Source organism: Spea bombifrons, chromosome 6 (genome assembly GCF_027358695.1).
Source record: "Spea bombifrons isolate aSpeBom1 chromosome 6, aSpeBom1.2.pri, whole genome shotgun sequence".
In the NCBI taxonomy this organism is placed as follows: domain Eukaryota; kingdom Metazoa; phylum Chordata; class Amphibia; order Anura; family Pelobatidae; genus Spea; species Spea bombifrons.
Window position 1 is genome coordinate 18,971,785 of NC_071092.1, and position 15,716 is coordinate 18,987,500.

At 44.1% G+C, this 15,716-nt stretch overlaps 1 protein-coding gene across 1 annotated transcript in view; it reads left to right on the forward strand.

The window, feature by feature from the left end:
* The window catches only part of PICK1 (protein interacting with PRKCA 1), a 229,232-nt gene that overhangs the window by 55,449 nt on the left and 158,067 nt on the right, over positions 1 to 15,716 (forward strand). Inside the window, exon 4 of the mRNA XM_053469072.1 lies at positions 10,780 to 10,908. Coding sequence (XP_053325047.1) covers positions 10,780 to 10,908 — 129 coding nt within the window. The remainder of the gene's footprint in view (positions 1 to 10,779; positions 10,909 to 15,716) is intronic.

Sequence of the window (15,716 nt, forward strand, 5' to 3'; positions counted from 1 at the left end):
CCTATGTACATAGTAAGAGGTGAGGTCTCCTGAGTGACTACCCCTGGGCCCAACAGGTTGCCATCCACAGCAGTAATAACTGAATGAGTCTTTTTGGTGCATAGGGGTAAGTGGTGTTTTAGCGCCCACTTTTCATTGAGGAACACACCAGCCGCACCAGAGTCTATGAAAGCTTGGGTGACCACCGAGTGGTCTTGCCACCTAAGCGGAACAGCGAGCAACATACGGTTTGGAGGAGTGGTGATGGTCGTGCTTACGGGTTCTCCTTCATCGCTCCCTAAGCTCTTTTGTTTCCTGGGCGTATGGGACAGGTGCGCAGTAGATGGCCAGCTTGACCGCAATAGAAACAGAGCCCAAGGTTCCTCCTCCTTATTTTTTCGGCTTTGGTCAAATGGCGTATGGTGCCTATCTCCATTGGTTCGTCGGTAGTAGGGCTGGTGACAACCTGTGGGGACTGGAGCGTGGAAGGAGGAGTATAAGGTCAAGACCGTCGGGTCCTCTCTTTCTCCATGTTTCTCTCCTGAATGCGCTTTTCCACATGTAACCAGAGCAATGAACTCCTCCAAGTCGGACGGGAGGTCATGGTTCAGGAGAGCGTTCTTTAGTTTTTTGTTCGGTCCCTTATGGTACGCTGCTCTCAAGGCTCTTGGATCCCATTTGAGCTCACAAGCCAGCGTACGGAACTTGATGGTATACTGGGCTAGAGTATATGCTTATGTCCTTGTTGAAGCTCTAGTAAGGGTGCTTATGCTGTCTCCCAGCTGCCAGGCATATCAAAGACCGACCGTACAGCTTCCATGAAGGCAGGGCAGTCGTCGCGTAGCTATGATCCCTGCTCAATCAAGGGAGAGACCCGGACCAATGCTTCATCTTTCAGCAACGAGATGATGGACCCCCTTTTGGAATGAGAACGAAAGGCCTGAGGATGTTTCCGGAAATGGAGGAGACATTGATTCAAGATACCTCTGCATTCCTTGGGGTCTCCCGCAAACTTGTCCGGGAGTGGTAACCGAGCAGTAGCTCCTGGTTCCTCAGGACTAGGATCCCTTGGCGCGAAAGGAGAGAACACGGGTGGTGTAACTGCCAGTGACTTTATCAGCTCAGTCATGGTGTCAATTTTCTGTGCCAGCGACTGTAGCTGGGAAGAGTGGGACGTTAGTAGCTGGTCTTGCAGCTCCTGGCGGAAGAGAACACTTGCCATCTCCGCGGGGTCCACGTATGGCCCGTTCAATGTGTTATACGAGACCTAGGACAACACAGGATGATGCACCCACTATGCAGAGATGGTAGTGTTGTCACAGAACAGAGAGCTAGGTAGGAAGTCAAAGGCAAACAGGCAGTACAGGATCAGCGGTAAATAAGCGTAATCAGGAGGTTCCGAGGTCGGGGCAGGCAGCACAGGATCAGAGTCGGGGAAACAAAGCCAAGTTCTGGTACACGAACATAGTCAATCAGCAACAGGAATATATGATAAACGAGAACCCAGAGCGAACACACAAGTGACTCTTTGAACGGGCACTGAATGACTGTGGAAGCTGATTTAAATAGGGCAAACGGCAGGAAAACGGGGAAACAACCAATGGGAAGCGGGGTGACGTCATCGAGTCTGACGCACACTAATGGCGTCGGCGCGATAAACAAAAATAGCATCTGCATGTGCTACACCCGCGAGTGCCGGGTACACACTGGCAGATGCTGGAGTGGTCGAGCGCCGCGAGCGTGTCGCGGCAACTCTCTCATAACCCTGTGAGTTTCCCGGACACACCGCTGCAGCTCTTACAGTACCGTTGGTGCGTCGTGGGCGTGCCACGGCGCTTCCCTAAACTTGTCACTTACAAGTGATCTGATAAAAAATATTTTAAAAAAAGTTTAAAAATTGAAATGCGCATCTTCCAGTTTTGACTCCACAATGTCTGAGAAACATGACTTATCTATGCATGTGGGGTATTGCTGTGCTCAGGGGTGTTACTGAACACAAATAAAGACCTATTTTGTTCTTTCACTCATCCACTTTGGAAGGCCGGTGTGGAATAAGCTGCATGGTACAGGCCGATATGCCCCTAACTAGATTACCTGAGCCGTCTAGTTTTTGGAAATATATAGTTTTACGGGGTTAAAATGAAATATGGGACGTCTACCATGTCTCAAATGAGTCATGAACCCAGCAAACTGATCTGTCAAAATTCCATGTTTGAAAACTGTAATGGGCATTTTCCAATTTTGAACCCGCATTGCATAAAAGACATGCCCTAACCATGTATATGGGGTATTCCTGTACTTGGGGGCTGTAACTGAATACAAATCACAAGTAGGACTGCAACAACTAATCGATAAAATCGTTAATAACCGATAATGAAGATCGTTGCCAACGATCGTAGCCTCCTCTCTAACAGTCCGTGTGGGGTGTCTGTGCGATGAAGTTCGGATCCGATTCATCGGATCACTCAATGTCACTCACAGCAGTTACTACTTCCCAGTCCCTCCCTGCAGTCACACTGATGATTGGCCCTGCCCCTTTCTGCTACCCAGTCCCTCCCTGCAGACACACTGATGGATGGTCCCGCCCCTTTCTGCTTCCCAGTCTCTCTGTGCAGTCACACTGACGATTGGCCCGTCCCTTTCCTTATAGCGTCCACACTGCTCAGCAACTCATCTAACGGTAAGTATACAATTAATATTTGGGCTGCTGAAAGTTAAGGGAGGTGGGGGTTAATTTAGGGGCAGTTATAGTTAATGGGGTCGTTAGGATTAATATAGGGGCAGTTGTGGTTAATTTAAGGGCAGTTATGGTTAATGGGGTTTTAGGGTTAACTTAGGAGCAGTTATGGTTGATGGGGTCTTTAGGGTTAATTTAGAGGTTGTTATGGTTAATGTGGTCTTTAGGGCTAATTTAGGGGCAGTTATGGTTGATGGGGTCTTTAGGGTTAATTTATGGGCAGTTATGGTTAATGGGGTGTTTAGGGTTAATTTACAGGCAGTTATGGTTAATGGGGTCTTTAGGGTTAATTTAAGGGCAGTTATGGTTGATGAGGTCTTTAGGGTTAATTTAGGGGCAGTTGTGGTTAATGAGGTCGTTAGGGTTAATTTAATGCTGAGGACTGAGATTAATTTAATTAATGTAATAAGGTTAACTTAAGGTGCAGTTAGAGGTAAAGGGGTGCAAAGTAAGGGGAATCTAAATCCTGGGGGCAGTGAAGATTAATCCTGTATTTATTTATAAAAGTATTGTGTCAGTGTGCTGTGAGTGATTCTGTGAACGATTCTCTGAACGAGTCTGTGAATCTATGAGGGCACTATGGCATATCTGGGGGTATAAGGCATAGCTGGGGGGTATAAGGCATATCACGGTATATAGGGCATATCTGAGGAGGACGGAGTGGCATATCAGGGGGCACAGTGGCATATCAGGGGGTATAAGGCATATAGGGTATATAAGGCAAATGTGAGGAGGGCAGAGTGGCATATCTGGGAGGCAGTGTGGCAAGCCTGGGCTCAAATGTGCATAACTGGGGGGGGGGGCAAGTTGGGAAATGATAAAAATGCATTTCTTGTTTTTAACGTTTTTTTTTAAAATTCTGCTGTTTGTTTTTAACTTCCTGTTTGTTTATTAAATTATAAATGAAAATTTTATATTTATTTTTTTATCCGATTAATTGATTCATCGAAAAAATAATCTGCCAACTAATCGATTATGAAAATAATCGTTACTTGCAGCCCTAAATTGTTTCAGGAATTTCATGTAACCAGGGAAAAAATTACTGAATTACTGTGTTTGGATAGAATGGGTTTCTTAAAAATAATAATAAAAAATATTTTTTACTGCAATGTTTAGGACAGACCGGCACTAAAATGGTTAAATCAAAAGTGTTAAAATGCCCCTTGTGACAGAACGACCTGTCATACCGGGCCCCAAGGTACCCAGAGATGGCTCCAGCCTGGCTGCCATACAAAGATAGCACAGGTAGGAACTCCATTGTTTAACTAATCCCATCAATAGGATTGCTGCCAGAGGAATTAAAGGTTGGGTTGAATACATATTACATTACATTACATTTATTTATAAAGCGCCGGCCGATTCCGCAGCGCTGTTACATTCATTAGAACAATTTATAAACAAACACAATAACACATACAATAACAAACCGGTGCAAAGGAGAAGAGGGCCCTGCTCTTGCGAGCTTACAATCTAGCCGGTGGTTGAGGGGAGCGAGACAATAGGAGAGGACAGCTTGGGTGAGGATGAGTTGATCTGCTTCTGATGTGTTGAAGCCGTTTGTTCCGATGGCTGTAATTAGGATGATGGTTGGGAGTACTGTAAAGCAATGTTGTACGCTTCCCTGAAAAAGTGGGTTTTCAGAGAGGTTTTGAGGAGGAGGGGGGCGGCACGGGTGAAATCCTGAATACGGGAGTGGGAGGAGTTAACAACAGTAGAAGAAAGCAGCAGGTCCTGACAGGAACGAAGAGGGTGGGTAGGGATGTATTTGGATAGGAGGGTAGAGATGTAAGGGGGTGCTGAGTTGTTGAGGGCTCTATAGGTCAGGGTTAGAAGTTTAAATTTGATTCTGAAGGGTATGGGGAGCCAGTGAAGTGATTGGCATAGTGGAGCAGCAGATGAGGAGCGGCGGCAGAGAGAGATTAATCTAGCTGCAGTGTTGAGGATGGATTGAAGCGGTGAAAGGCGGGAGAGGGGGAGACCGGTTAGTGGGGAGTTGCAATAATCCAGGCAGGATATCACAAGGGAGTGGATTAGTAACTTGGTGGTATCTTGTATGAGGAAATGGGCGGATTCGGGAGATGTTTTTCAGGTGGAGGCGGCAGGATTTGGTGAGGGACTGGATGTGAGGGATGAAGGAGAGAGCAGAGTCGAGGGTGACACCAAGGCAGCGAACCTGGTCTGTTGGATGGATAGTGGAGTTATCAACAGTAATATAGACGTCAGGAAAAGTGGACACAGCAGGTGGCGGGATTACCATGAGTTCGGTCTTAGAGATGTTGAGCTTTAGGTAACGGGACGCCATCCATGATGCAATTCCTGATAGACAGTCAGTGAGGTGAGTTAGAAGAGAGGGGGAAAGGTCAGGAGCAGAAATATAGAGTAGGGTGTCATCTGCATATAGGTGGTACTGGAAACCAAAGGAAGAAATAAGTTTTCCGAGTGAAGAAGTGTAGATGGAGAATAGCAGAGGCCCAAGAACTGAGCCTTGAGGAACACCAGTAGACAGCGGTAAGGGAGAGGAGCACGTTCCAGTAAATGAGACACTAAAAGTACGGTTAGAAAGGTAGGATTTAAGCCATGAAAGAGCCGTGTCACAGATGCCATGAGCATGGAGGGTTTTGTAGGAGAAGAGAGTGGTCGACTGTGTCGAAAGCGGCTGAGAGGTCCAAGAGAACAACCAGTGAGAATTGGCCTTTTGTTTTAGCTGTGAGGAGGTCATTAGTAATCTTAGTCAGTGCAGTCTCTGTTGAATGCTGTGGGCGGAAGCCAGATTGCAGAGGGTCAAGTGGAGAGTTTGATGAGAGAAAGTTTGTCAGTTGATTGTAGGTTAATCGTTCCAGCAGTTTGGAAGCTAGCGGGAGAAGCTGGACGGTAGTTTGATGGGGATGTGGGATCAAGTGAAGGTTTCTTTAGGATGGGGGAGATGATGGCATGTTTGAATGAGGATGGGAATACACCAGAGGACAAGGCGAGATTAAAGATGTGGGTTAGGCTTGGGGTAAGGACACTAGAGAGAGGTGGCAGGAGATGTGAAGGTGCAGGGTCGAGGGGACAGGTGGTGAGGTGGGAAGACAACAGGACATTGGAAACGTCGAGGGGTGTAACTGGGCTGAAGCAGGTGAGGATCGCTTGAGGTGAAGAGGGAGGTTGAGGTACCATATGATTGACACTATGGGGGATGTTATCCCTGATGATGTCAATTTTGTTTTTGAAGTAGGTGGCAAGCTCTTGGGCAGAGAAGTTGGAGGGCAAGGGGGGTGCTGTGGGTCTGAGAAGGGTGTTAAATGTGGAGAACAGACGTTTAGGGTTATGGGAAAGAGAGGTGATTAATTAAATGAAATATGTTTGTTTGGAGAGATGGAGGGCCGATGTATAGGAGCGGAGCATGAATTTGTAGTGAACGAAGTCTTCAGGTGAACGAGACTTCCTCCACAGGCGCTCAGCTGTACGTGAACACCTTTGAAGGAGGCGTGTCTGCTTGGAATGCCATGGCTGAGGTGGACGGCGTGGGGGATTGCGTACAGTTACAGGGGCAATATCTAGGGCTGAGGCTAGTGTATGGTTATACTGATCTGTGGCTGTGTCAGGACAGGAGGAGGAGGATATATCTGAGAGGAATGGCCGTAGTGTATCTGAGAGCTGTGGAGTGTTTAGGTTGCTGATATTACGGTAGGTTTGTGGTGGTTTCTTAGGTAGGGAGGGTGTGTGTAAATGTGAGCAGGCTGTGATCAGACAGACAGATGGGAGAGTTAGAGGATTGAGAAATGGAACAAAGGTGGGAGAAAACTAGATCTATTTGGTGACCGCCACGGTGCGTTGGGGAGTTAGTCCATTGTGAGAGTCCGAGGGAGGAGGAGAGTGAAAGTACCGTATTTGCTCGATTATAAGACAAGGTTTTTTTCAGAGCAAATGCTCTGAAAAATACCCCTCGTCTTATAATCGAGGTCGTCTTCTAATAAGACCTCAAAATGTCCGCTGGGGCCATGCTACTTACCGGGCTTTGGTCGCGAGCAGCAGGAGAAAAGGAAGCTAGAAGAGTGTCACATAACTCTGCCTCCCCCCCTCCTTCCTCTGGGGGGGGGGGCCAGAGAAGTTGCACTCACAGCCGGGCCCCCTGCAGAAGTCTTCGAGTGAGAGATCTGCAGTTCAGGTAAGGGGGTGGGGGGTTTGTGTGTGTGTGTGTGTGTGTGTGTGTGTGTGTGTGTGTGTGAGATTAATGGAATGAATGAGTATTTAAAGGTTTGTGAATGAGTGTGTGTTAGTATGGATGTGTAAGGGTGGTCGTAGCATGGCATAGGGAGGCTGTACTCACACTCCTATCATCCTCAGGTTCCAGCATGTACTGGCTGCCTTGGCTTGATAGGAGTGTGATTGCTGTTAGCAGTTTATATATATATACACCCCCAGAAATGCCTTATACCCCCTATTTGCCACTCTGGCATATAGGGGATTAAAAGGCATATCATGGGGCAGAGTGGCATATAGGAGGGTATAAGACATTTCTGGAGGCAGAGTGGCATATAGAGGGTTAAAAGGCACATCATGGGGCAGAGTGGCAAATAGGGGGTATAAGGCATTTCTGAGTGGCAACCCTGGAGGCAGATGTGCATAACTGGGGGGGCAGGTTGGCAAATAAAAGGAAATAAAAAAATATATATTTTTCTCAATCATAGCTTGTATTAAATATGAAAATATTGTTTACATGAATTAATATTTACTAGTAAAACCTTTTTTCCTATAGGGTAGTCTTATATTCAGGCTTTTTGTTTTTTTCTAAATTAATATTTAGATTTTGGGGGGTCGTCTTATAATCAGGGTCGTCTTATAATCGAGCAAATACGGTAGTTTGGAAGCAGCAGGTGAGGATGGGTCATCAATAGGTATATTGAAGTAGGGATGGTGGAGGAAAGAAAGTGGGAATGCCAGGCAGCAAAGTGATCAAAGAAATGAGAGGTAGGGCAAGGAGGCCGGTAGATCACTGCAACACGAAGAGCAATTGGGGAGAAAAGTCGGACAGAGTGTACTTCGAAAGATGAGAAAGACAGAGAGGGAATTGGTGGTAGACATTGAAATGTGCAGCAAGGAGAGAGGAGAATTACCAACACCACCTCCCTGTTTGTCTCCAGGTCTGAGAGTGTGGCTGAAGTGAAGGCCACCATAAGTGAGAGCAGCAGGAGAGGTAGTGTCAGAGGGTGTCAGCCACGTTTCAGTGAGCGCAAGAAGGCTAAGGTGGTTAGAAATGAAAAGGTCATGGACAGCAGTTAGTTTATTGCAAACAGAGCGTGCATTCCAGAGGGCACAGGAGAAAGGGGGGCCGGGGTTGCAGTGGACTGTCACCTGAGCACAGAAGGAGGATACAGACAGAAAACAAATGGGAATGTGATTTGTGGGCATTGCATGCCATTACATGTGCGTGCTTAATGATGTTGGGGTATGGAGAGAACAGAAAGGCCTGTTAGCTAGGGTGGGGTGATAGATGGGATGGAGTTATGTGGACTGTAGAGGGTTTGTCAAGGGGCGTGGCGATTGTGCGAATTGTGGGTAGAGGACATGGAAACATGTATGGATTCATAGTAGGGAGGGGGTGCAGCAAGCAAGTGCCTATGTGGGTTACCTGCTTTGTACTGTCCTCGGTATGTCGTTTGTCATTTCCCTCCTGTTTAACTCCAGTGTAACTCCTATCTGTCCACTTAAGAAGAGTCCACTTGGGAAGAGGCCACAGCAGCTACATTTCCAAGCTACATGTATCTGTTAATTTATGTTAATTAAGTCTATGATTTACAACAATAAACTGTTCATTCCTGCTGTACTCAATTCAAGGTAGTTGTGTCTACTTATTGGGTACACATAGGGTTCCAAGGTGTGCATGCTGACTGGTGCTAGAAGCGATTTCGGGGACAACAGGAGGATACATATGGGTGATCTCTAGGAGTTACTACAGCTCTCTTGGTGAACTCGTTACACCCCTAGTAAAATACTTTGGGATGTCATCTTTCAAAAAATATATACTTTTGTTTAGCAGTTTTTCTTTTTCTGGCCACTGTTGGGGCGCAACTCCCAGCATACCACGTATAAAAAAAAATCTTATTTAGAAACAGCGATGCGCGTCATTCATATTTTTTTATCAAATCTCCGTTTTATTGAAAAGATGGTAACATTGCGTACAGCCAGGAATAAAATACATCAGGCAATATGACACAACAGAACATCGTACATCAGACAAGATACAGCCAAGAGAGAAGACAGTACAAATGTGGACCCCAGACAGCAAAATGTGCCGCATTAGCAGAGTGGTCATTATACAAGCAACAGCATAATACAAACAATGTCACAGATGTAATGTTACTTGAACCGTCTGTAGACAGCATTGTTCCGGAGAATGTCAAAATCAAATGTAAACCATAGTAAACAAATAAAAACAACAATACAAAAACAAAGCACGTATCAGCGAGTGTACAGTCAGAGATGAAGAGTGAATTAGTGAAGACGTAAATGGACAGGTAGAGTACCGTCAGGAAACGTCCGCAAAATGAAAGTGGTGTTGCGCTTACCGGTTCCGTCGCTGTCCCGCGACGGTCGATCGCGGGTGGGCGGCGTGCTCGCGTCTACAGACGCACGCCCTCTCCAAGTGACGTGTGTACTACACGCACACGGAGGGGCGTGCGTGTAGACGCAGCGCGCTCACAACGGTCGCATTCGTCTATGCGAACCGCCGTGAGTCGCTCACAAGACTCTGTTGCTGGAGCTGCCGCAGCATGCCGGCAGCACTCGCAGAGTAATAAGCGAGGTGCTGCGGCACGCTCACGGCGCTCCCGATCTACTAAGTAGTGCGAGACCCGCGATACTCGCGGGTTTAGCACTCGTTTTGTGTTTTGTTTGTTTTTTTCCTGCGCCATTATTTGGCGCCGGACGCAGTGACGTCACTACATCTCCCATTGGTCCCCTGTCCGTTTTGTCCCGCCCTTGTTCCTATTTATACTCTCCCCTGGCTTCTATCTATGCCCGTTCGATGAGCTCTATATGTACTCTGGGTGTGTTTACTTTGCCTTGCCTTTTCGTATACCCGACCTTGGATTGTTTACTGGACTTCGCTACCGTGCTGCCTGCCCCGACCTTGGATGATTTACTGGACTTCGCTACCGTGCTGCCTGCCCCGACCTTGGATTGTTTACTGGACCTCGCTACCGTGCTTCCTGCCCCGACCTTGGATTGTTTACTGGACTTTGCTTCTGTGCTGCCTGCCCCTACCTTGGGCTGTATCCAGCCCGTCTCTGCATTGTGGGTCCGCTACTGGTGTTGTCTGGTCCCGACGTAACAAGTGATATAACGAACTATATGTACGGGCAGAACCGGCGGGGGGAATATGTGGGAACGAGCTCAAACAGGGAGAATACCGCTCAGACACCGTCTGAGTCAGGAGGGGCATCAGGAACTCCCGCCACGGTAGGCATTTTAACCCATTTTTGTAGCCAAAGCCCCTGGAAGTCATGACCCGGCGTCATTCATGTTTAACCCTGTAAGTGCCAAAATAAATGAAAATACCAGGCATATGTGGTGTTTCCAAAAACAGGCCAAATACCCAAATACACTTGGAGTTTTTTTTCCATTTGCACTGGTTATATATAGTTTTTATAAGTGAAACTGTAAAAATATTTCATTGTTTTCCTAATTTTCCCTACATTTTTAGATATTTTTCATACTAAATGATGGTTTATATATATATAATTATTATTTCCAAAGAAAGCCCTACTTGTGCTGAAAAACATCAACATAATGTGTGTGGGTGCACTAAATGAGTTACTGGGAAATCAGAGTTGAATAAAGTCATAGCAAAAGCACAAAAACTGCTCTGATCCTTTAGTGCAAACATGGTAAAAAAAACAAAAACAAACCCCCCCCGGTCCTGAAAGGTTTAATTGAGTTTAGTATTATTTTGCCTATTTTATTAGTCTTTATCTTCTTTTTTTCACATATTGATTTTAATTTGTATTTTTAACCCTTTCATCTATTGATAATGTATATTTACTATTTATTAATTTGTTTTATCTTTTGCTCTTGTATAGGTATTCGATAATACACCCGCTGCTCTGGATGGGACGATTGCTGCTGGAGATGAAATTACAGGTGTGAATGGGAAATCAGTCAAAGGCAAAACCAAAGTGCAGGTGGCCAAAATGATTCAGACTGTAAAGGTAAGATTACTTGCTTCCTGAAGTGACCTAAATGTGTTTAAATTGTCTTGTGTTAATTAACCAAACTACAGTATTTTATTGTGTTTTGTGTGTGTATATATATATATATATTTATATGTGTGTATATAGATATATATATATATATATACCGTATTTGCTCGATTATAAGACGACCCTGATTATAAGACGACCCCCCAAAATCTAAATATTAATTTAGGAAAAAAACAAAAAGCCTGAATATAAGACTACCCTATAGGAAAAAAAGTTTTACTAGTAAATATTAATTCATGTAAACAATATTTTCATATTTAATAAAAGCTATGATTGAGAAAAATATATATTTTTTATTTCCTTTTATTTGCCAACCTGCCCCCCCAGTTATGCACATCTGCCCCCAGGGTTGCCACTCTGCCCCCAGAAATGCCTTATACCCCCTATTTGCCACTCTGCCCCATGATATGCCTTTTAATCCCCTATATGCCAGAGTGGCATATAGGGGGTTAAAATGCATATCATGGGGCAGAGTGGCATATAGGGGGTTAAAAGGCATTTCTGGAGATATATATATAACTGCTAACAGCAATCACACCCCTATCAAGCCAAGGCAGCCAGTACATGCTGGAACCTAGGATGATAGGAGTGTGAGTACAGCCTCCCTATGCCATGCTATGATGCTACCACCACCACCCTTACACATCCATACTAACACACACTCATTCACAAACATTTAAATACTCATTCATTCCATTAATCACATATACACACACACGCTCAAACCCCCCAGCCCCCCACCCCCTTACCTGAACTGCTGATCTCTCACTCAAGACTTCTGCAGGGGCCCGCTGTGCGTGCAACTTCTCTGGCCCCGCCCCCAGAGGAAGGAGGGGGGAGGCAGAGTTTTGTGACACGCAGCTAGCTTCTTGTTCTCCTGCTGCTCGCGACCAAAGCCCGGTAAGTAGCATGGCCCCACCGGACATTTTGAGGTCTGATTAGTAGACGACCTCGATTATAAGACGAGGGGTATTTTTCAGAGCATTTGCTCTGAAAAAAACCTCGTCTTATAATCGAGCAAATACGGTATATATATATGTATATGTGTATATATATATATATGTATATATATGTGTGTGTATATATGTATATATATATATATATGTATGTATATGTATATATATGTATATGTGTGTATATATATATATATTTGTTGTGACAGAAAGGATGGGTTAATAATGGAGGGAGTGTATATATATCCCCTTATATTAGTCAGCGCTCATAAGAGCAAGGATTTTGTTTTTTGATTTGTTTTGTTGTGCCTGTCTTAAAAAATAAAAACAGGCCCAGCCTTTTATTTAACTCTCCTTGTGTCCATCTCTGCAACCTGGAAGACTGTGTGTGAGCGAAGAATACCAAATAAGGGGTATTGTGCCACATATGGTAGAGATTGCGGACAAGTCAGTAAGGTGCAAAACCACTTATCCAGTGCACTTCCATGCAGCAAGAAACTAATAAAAGGGCAGCTGAGACTAATGCTATATACTCTCTGTACAGCAATTGTTGCTAGCCCAAAAGGAAAACACAGAGGCTTTGGTCAGGCAAGCCGCACTAGCCCAGGCTGAAGCTTATCAATTGCTTACTAGCACCATTTCTAAGTGGAGAACCCCAAAAGGCATACTACAATCTAGAACTGGCCCAAGCAAGGGACTACAACAAGGGAATTCTGAAGAGCTCTTATAAATCCAGGGACATAACGGCAAAAGAAAGAGGTTTTGTCATGCAAGAAGAACCTACAAGGGACACTAGAATGGGGACAAACTTTTTAAGTGTCGAGCATTTGGACACATAGCAAAAGACTGTCCTGATGATATTGAACCAATGGAATGTAACTTGGGTAATAACAGGAATTCTGCAAACAAATGTCAAAAATCATCCATGGTGTTCTGTGAATGTGGATGGGAAAGCAGTGCAGACCTTACTAGACTCTGGAAGTATGACCCTGCTTGACAAGTCTTTGGTACCTGACATTTGTAAGGTGGACACACAATTTATCATGGAAGCAAAATTCCAAACATCTCCCTGGGGCTGGTAAAAACTACTGACGGTAGCCACCCTGAAAAATACAAGGGGATATATACACTCCCTGTGCGTGCGTGCGTGCGTGCGTGTGTGTATGTATATATATATATATATATATATATATATATATATATATATATATATATAAAAGTCTACACAACCCTGTTAAAATGACAGGTTCTTGTGATTTTGAAGAATGAGACAAAGGTAACATGTCAGAACTTTTTCCTCCTTTAACCCCTTCGAGACAAAGGCTGATTTTACTTTTTGTACCCTTTGTGACAATGGCCTTTTTAACATTTCTGCGCTGCTTGTGTTTAGCTGTAATTTTCTTCTTACCCGTTTACTGAACCCACACACATTAGATATTGTTTTTTTCAGGACAAGAAGGGCTTTCTTTAGATGACATTGTTTTGATTGTATCTTATTATTTACTATTAAAAAAAGTATAAAATATGGTGAAAAACTTAGAAAAAAATGACTGTTTCTAACTTTTAGTTGAAAAATCTTTTACTGATCTATAAAAGGTAATGAAAAAAACCTGCTAAATAGATTCTACTATTTGTCCTGAGTTTAGAAATACCCAATGTTTTTATGTTTTTTTGCTTTTTTCTACCCATTATGGGGCAATAAGTACAGGTAGCGTTTTGCTATTTCAAAGCCATTTTTTCCAAATCTGGTAATTCTTCCCCCCATGTGCCATTTCGGGTATCTTTGAACCCGGCCAATGCAATTTACCCCATCAAGTCATATATTTTTGAAAACTAGACAGCCCAGGGTATTTCAAATGCTAGTATTTTAACTCTTTCCATGCACCATATCTACCACCAGTCTTTGTCAAACTTTGTGGTAGTCATTTTTTTGCATTTGTTTTGCCACACACATTTTACTTCAGGTATGAATTAAAATGTTCTCGTTTATGTCACTATCACAAAACACCCCAATATGTGTTCAGCAACATCTCCTGAGCGCAGTGATACCCCACATGAATGATTTTGCCTGGCTGTTTGGGGGCAAAAGGGCCACATTTGAGGCATGCACATTTTTCAATGTTGAACTTTGGCATTTGGGGATCCACTGCCCATGCCCTATTTGGTACATCTTTGAGCCGGGCCATTTCAGTGTGCCCAATAAAACCATATATTTTTGAAAACTAGACACCCCAGGGTATTTTAAATGCTGGTATTTTAACTCTTTGCATGCACACATTTTACCACCAGCATTTTTTCAAAGTTTGCAGTAGTATTTTTGTGTGTGTATTTTTCCCACACACACCTACTTTATGTATGAATTTACAGCTCCTGGTATATGCCGCTGTCACACGACACCCCAATATGTGTTCAGCAACATCCTGAGTAGAGTGATACCCCACATGCATGGGTTTGTCATTTTTTGGGGGAACTAAAAGGCCACATTTGGTACGTGTGCATTTTTCTAATTGGAAATTAGATGTGTGGCCATCCTTCCCCCGGTGTTAATTGGGACCTTGTTGAACCTGGCCAATTCAATTTACCCCATCAAATCATACCTTTTTTAAAAGTAGACACCCCACGGGCATTTAATATGCCAGTATTTTAACTCTTTCCATGCGAGAATTGTTTTAAGCTAATATGCTAATTTTAGGACTTGCTCACAAAAATATATTTTTTATATATATATTTTATATTTTTTTGCCTTTTTTTAATTTTTTTTTAAACATTTTTTTCAACTTGGAGGTTCCCCTGATAGTGACATCAGTGGGAAATGATTTTTACATTTTACTGTTTTTTTACTATTTTTTTCTAATTATTAATTTTATTTTATTTTTGTAATTTATTTTTACTAATCACAATGTGATTAGAAAGCTGGGCTCCATTGAATTGCATGGTGAATGCAGTACCTGTATTCAACCTGCAAGTGGAGCCAGAGTTCTCTAGATGGTCTGGAGACCGTCTAGCGAGCTTTTAAAACTTGTTTGTTTCTGTTGCAGGGCGGCGGCCATCTTCCTTGATGGCGAAGATCACCGGCAGCTGCGGCTGTGACTGCTCTCCGGAGCGGTCACAGCCCACCGAAAGGTAAGTGTTTGGTGTCGCTGGATGCCTCCTGATCGAGGCATTCCAGCGACACCATTTAAGTTTAGGAGGCGATCGTTGATCGCCTCCTAAACGCTTTTAAAACGGGCGTCCGCCGCCATACAAAGTATGGCGGATGTTGACGCCCCGTGGAGGGGCCAGAGATGGCCCCTTCGTGCCGATCGCGGCGTTGCTGAATGCCTCGAGGTCGAGGCATTCAGCAACGCTTTTTGGGTGCAGAAGCATGGCTTCACCAGAAGAAGATTAACATTTTGGAATGGTCCAGCCAGAGCCCAATCCCGAATCCAATTGAACATCTGTGGGGTGATCTTAAGAGGGCTGTGCACAAGAGATGTCCTGGCAATCTGACAGATTTGGAGCGCTTTTGCAAAGAAGAGTAGGCATATATTGCCACGTCAAGATGTGCCATGCTAATAGACTCCAACCTAAAAAGACTGATTGCTGTAATAAAATCAAAAGGTGCTTCAACAATGTATTAGTTTAAGGGTTTGCACACTTATGCAACCAGGTTATTGTGAGATTTTTTTTATTTCTCCCTCAAAGATTTCAGCTTCTTTTGCAATTGAATTGTTCACGTTATAGGTCACATTAAAGGTGGAAAAAGTTCTGACATGATTTATCTTTATCTCATTCCTTAAAATCACAAGAACCTGGCATTTTAAC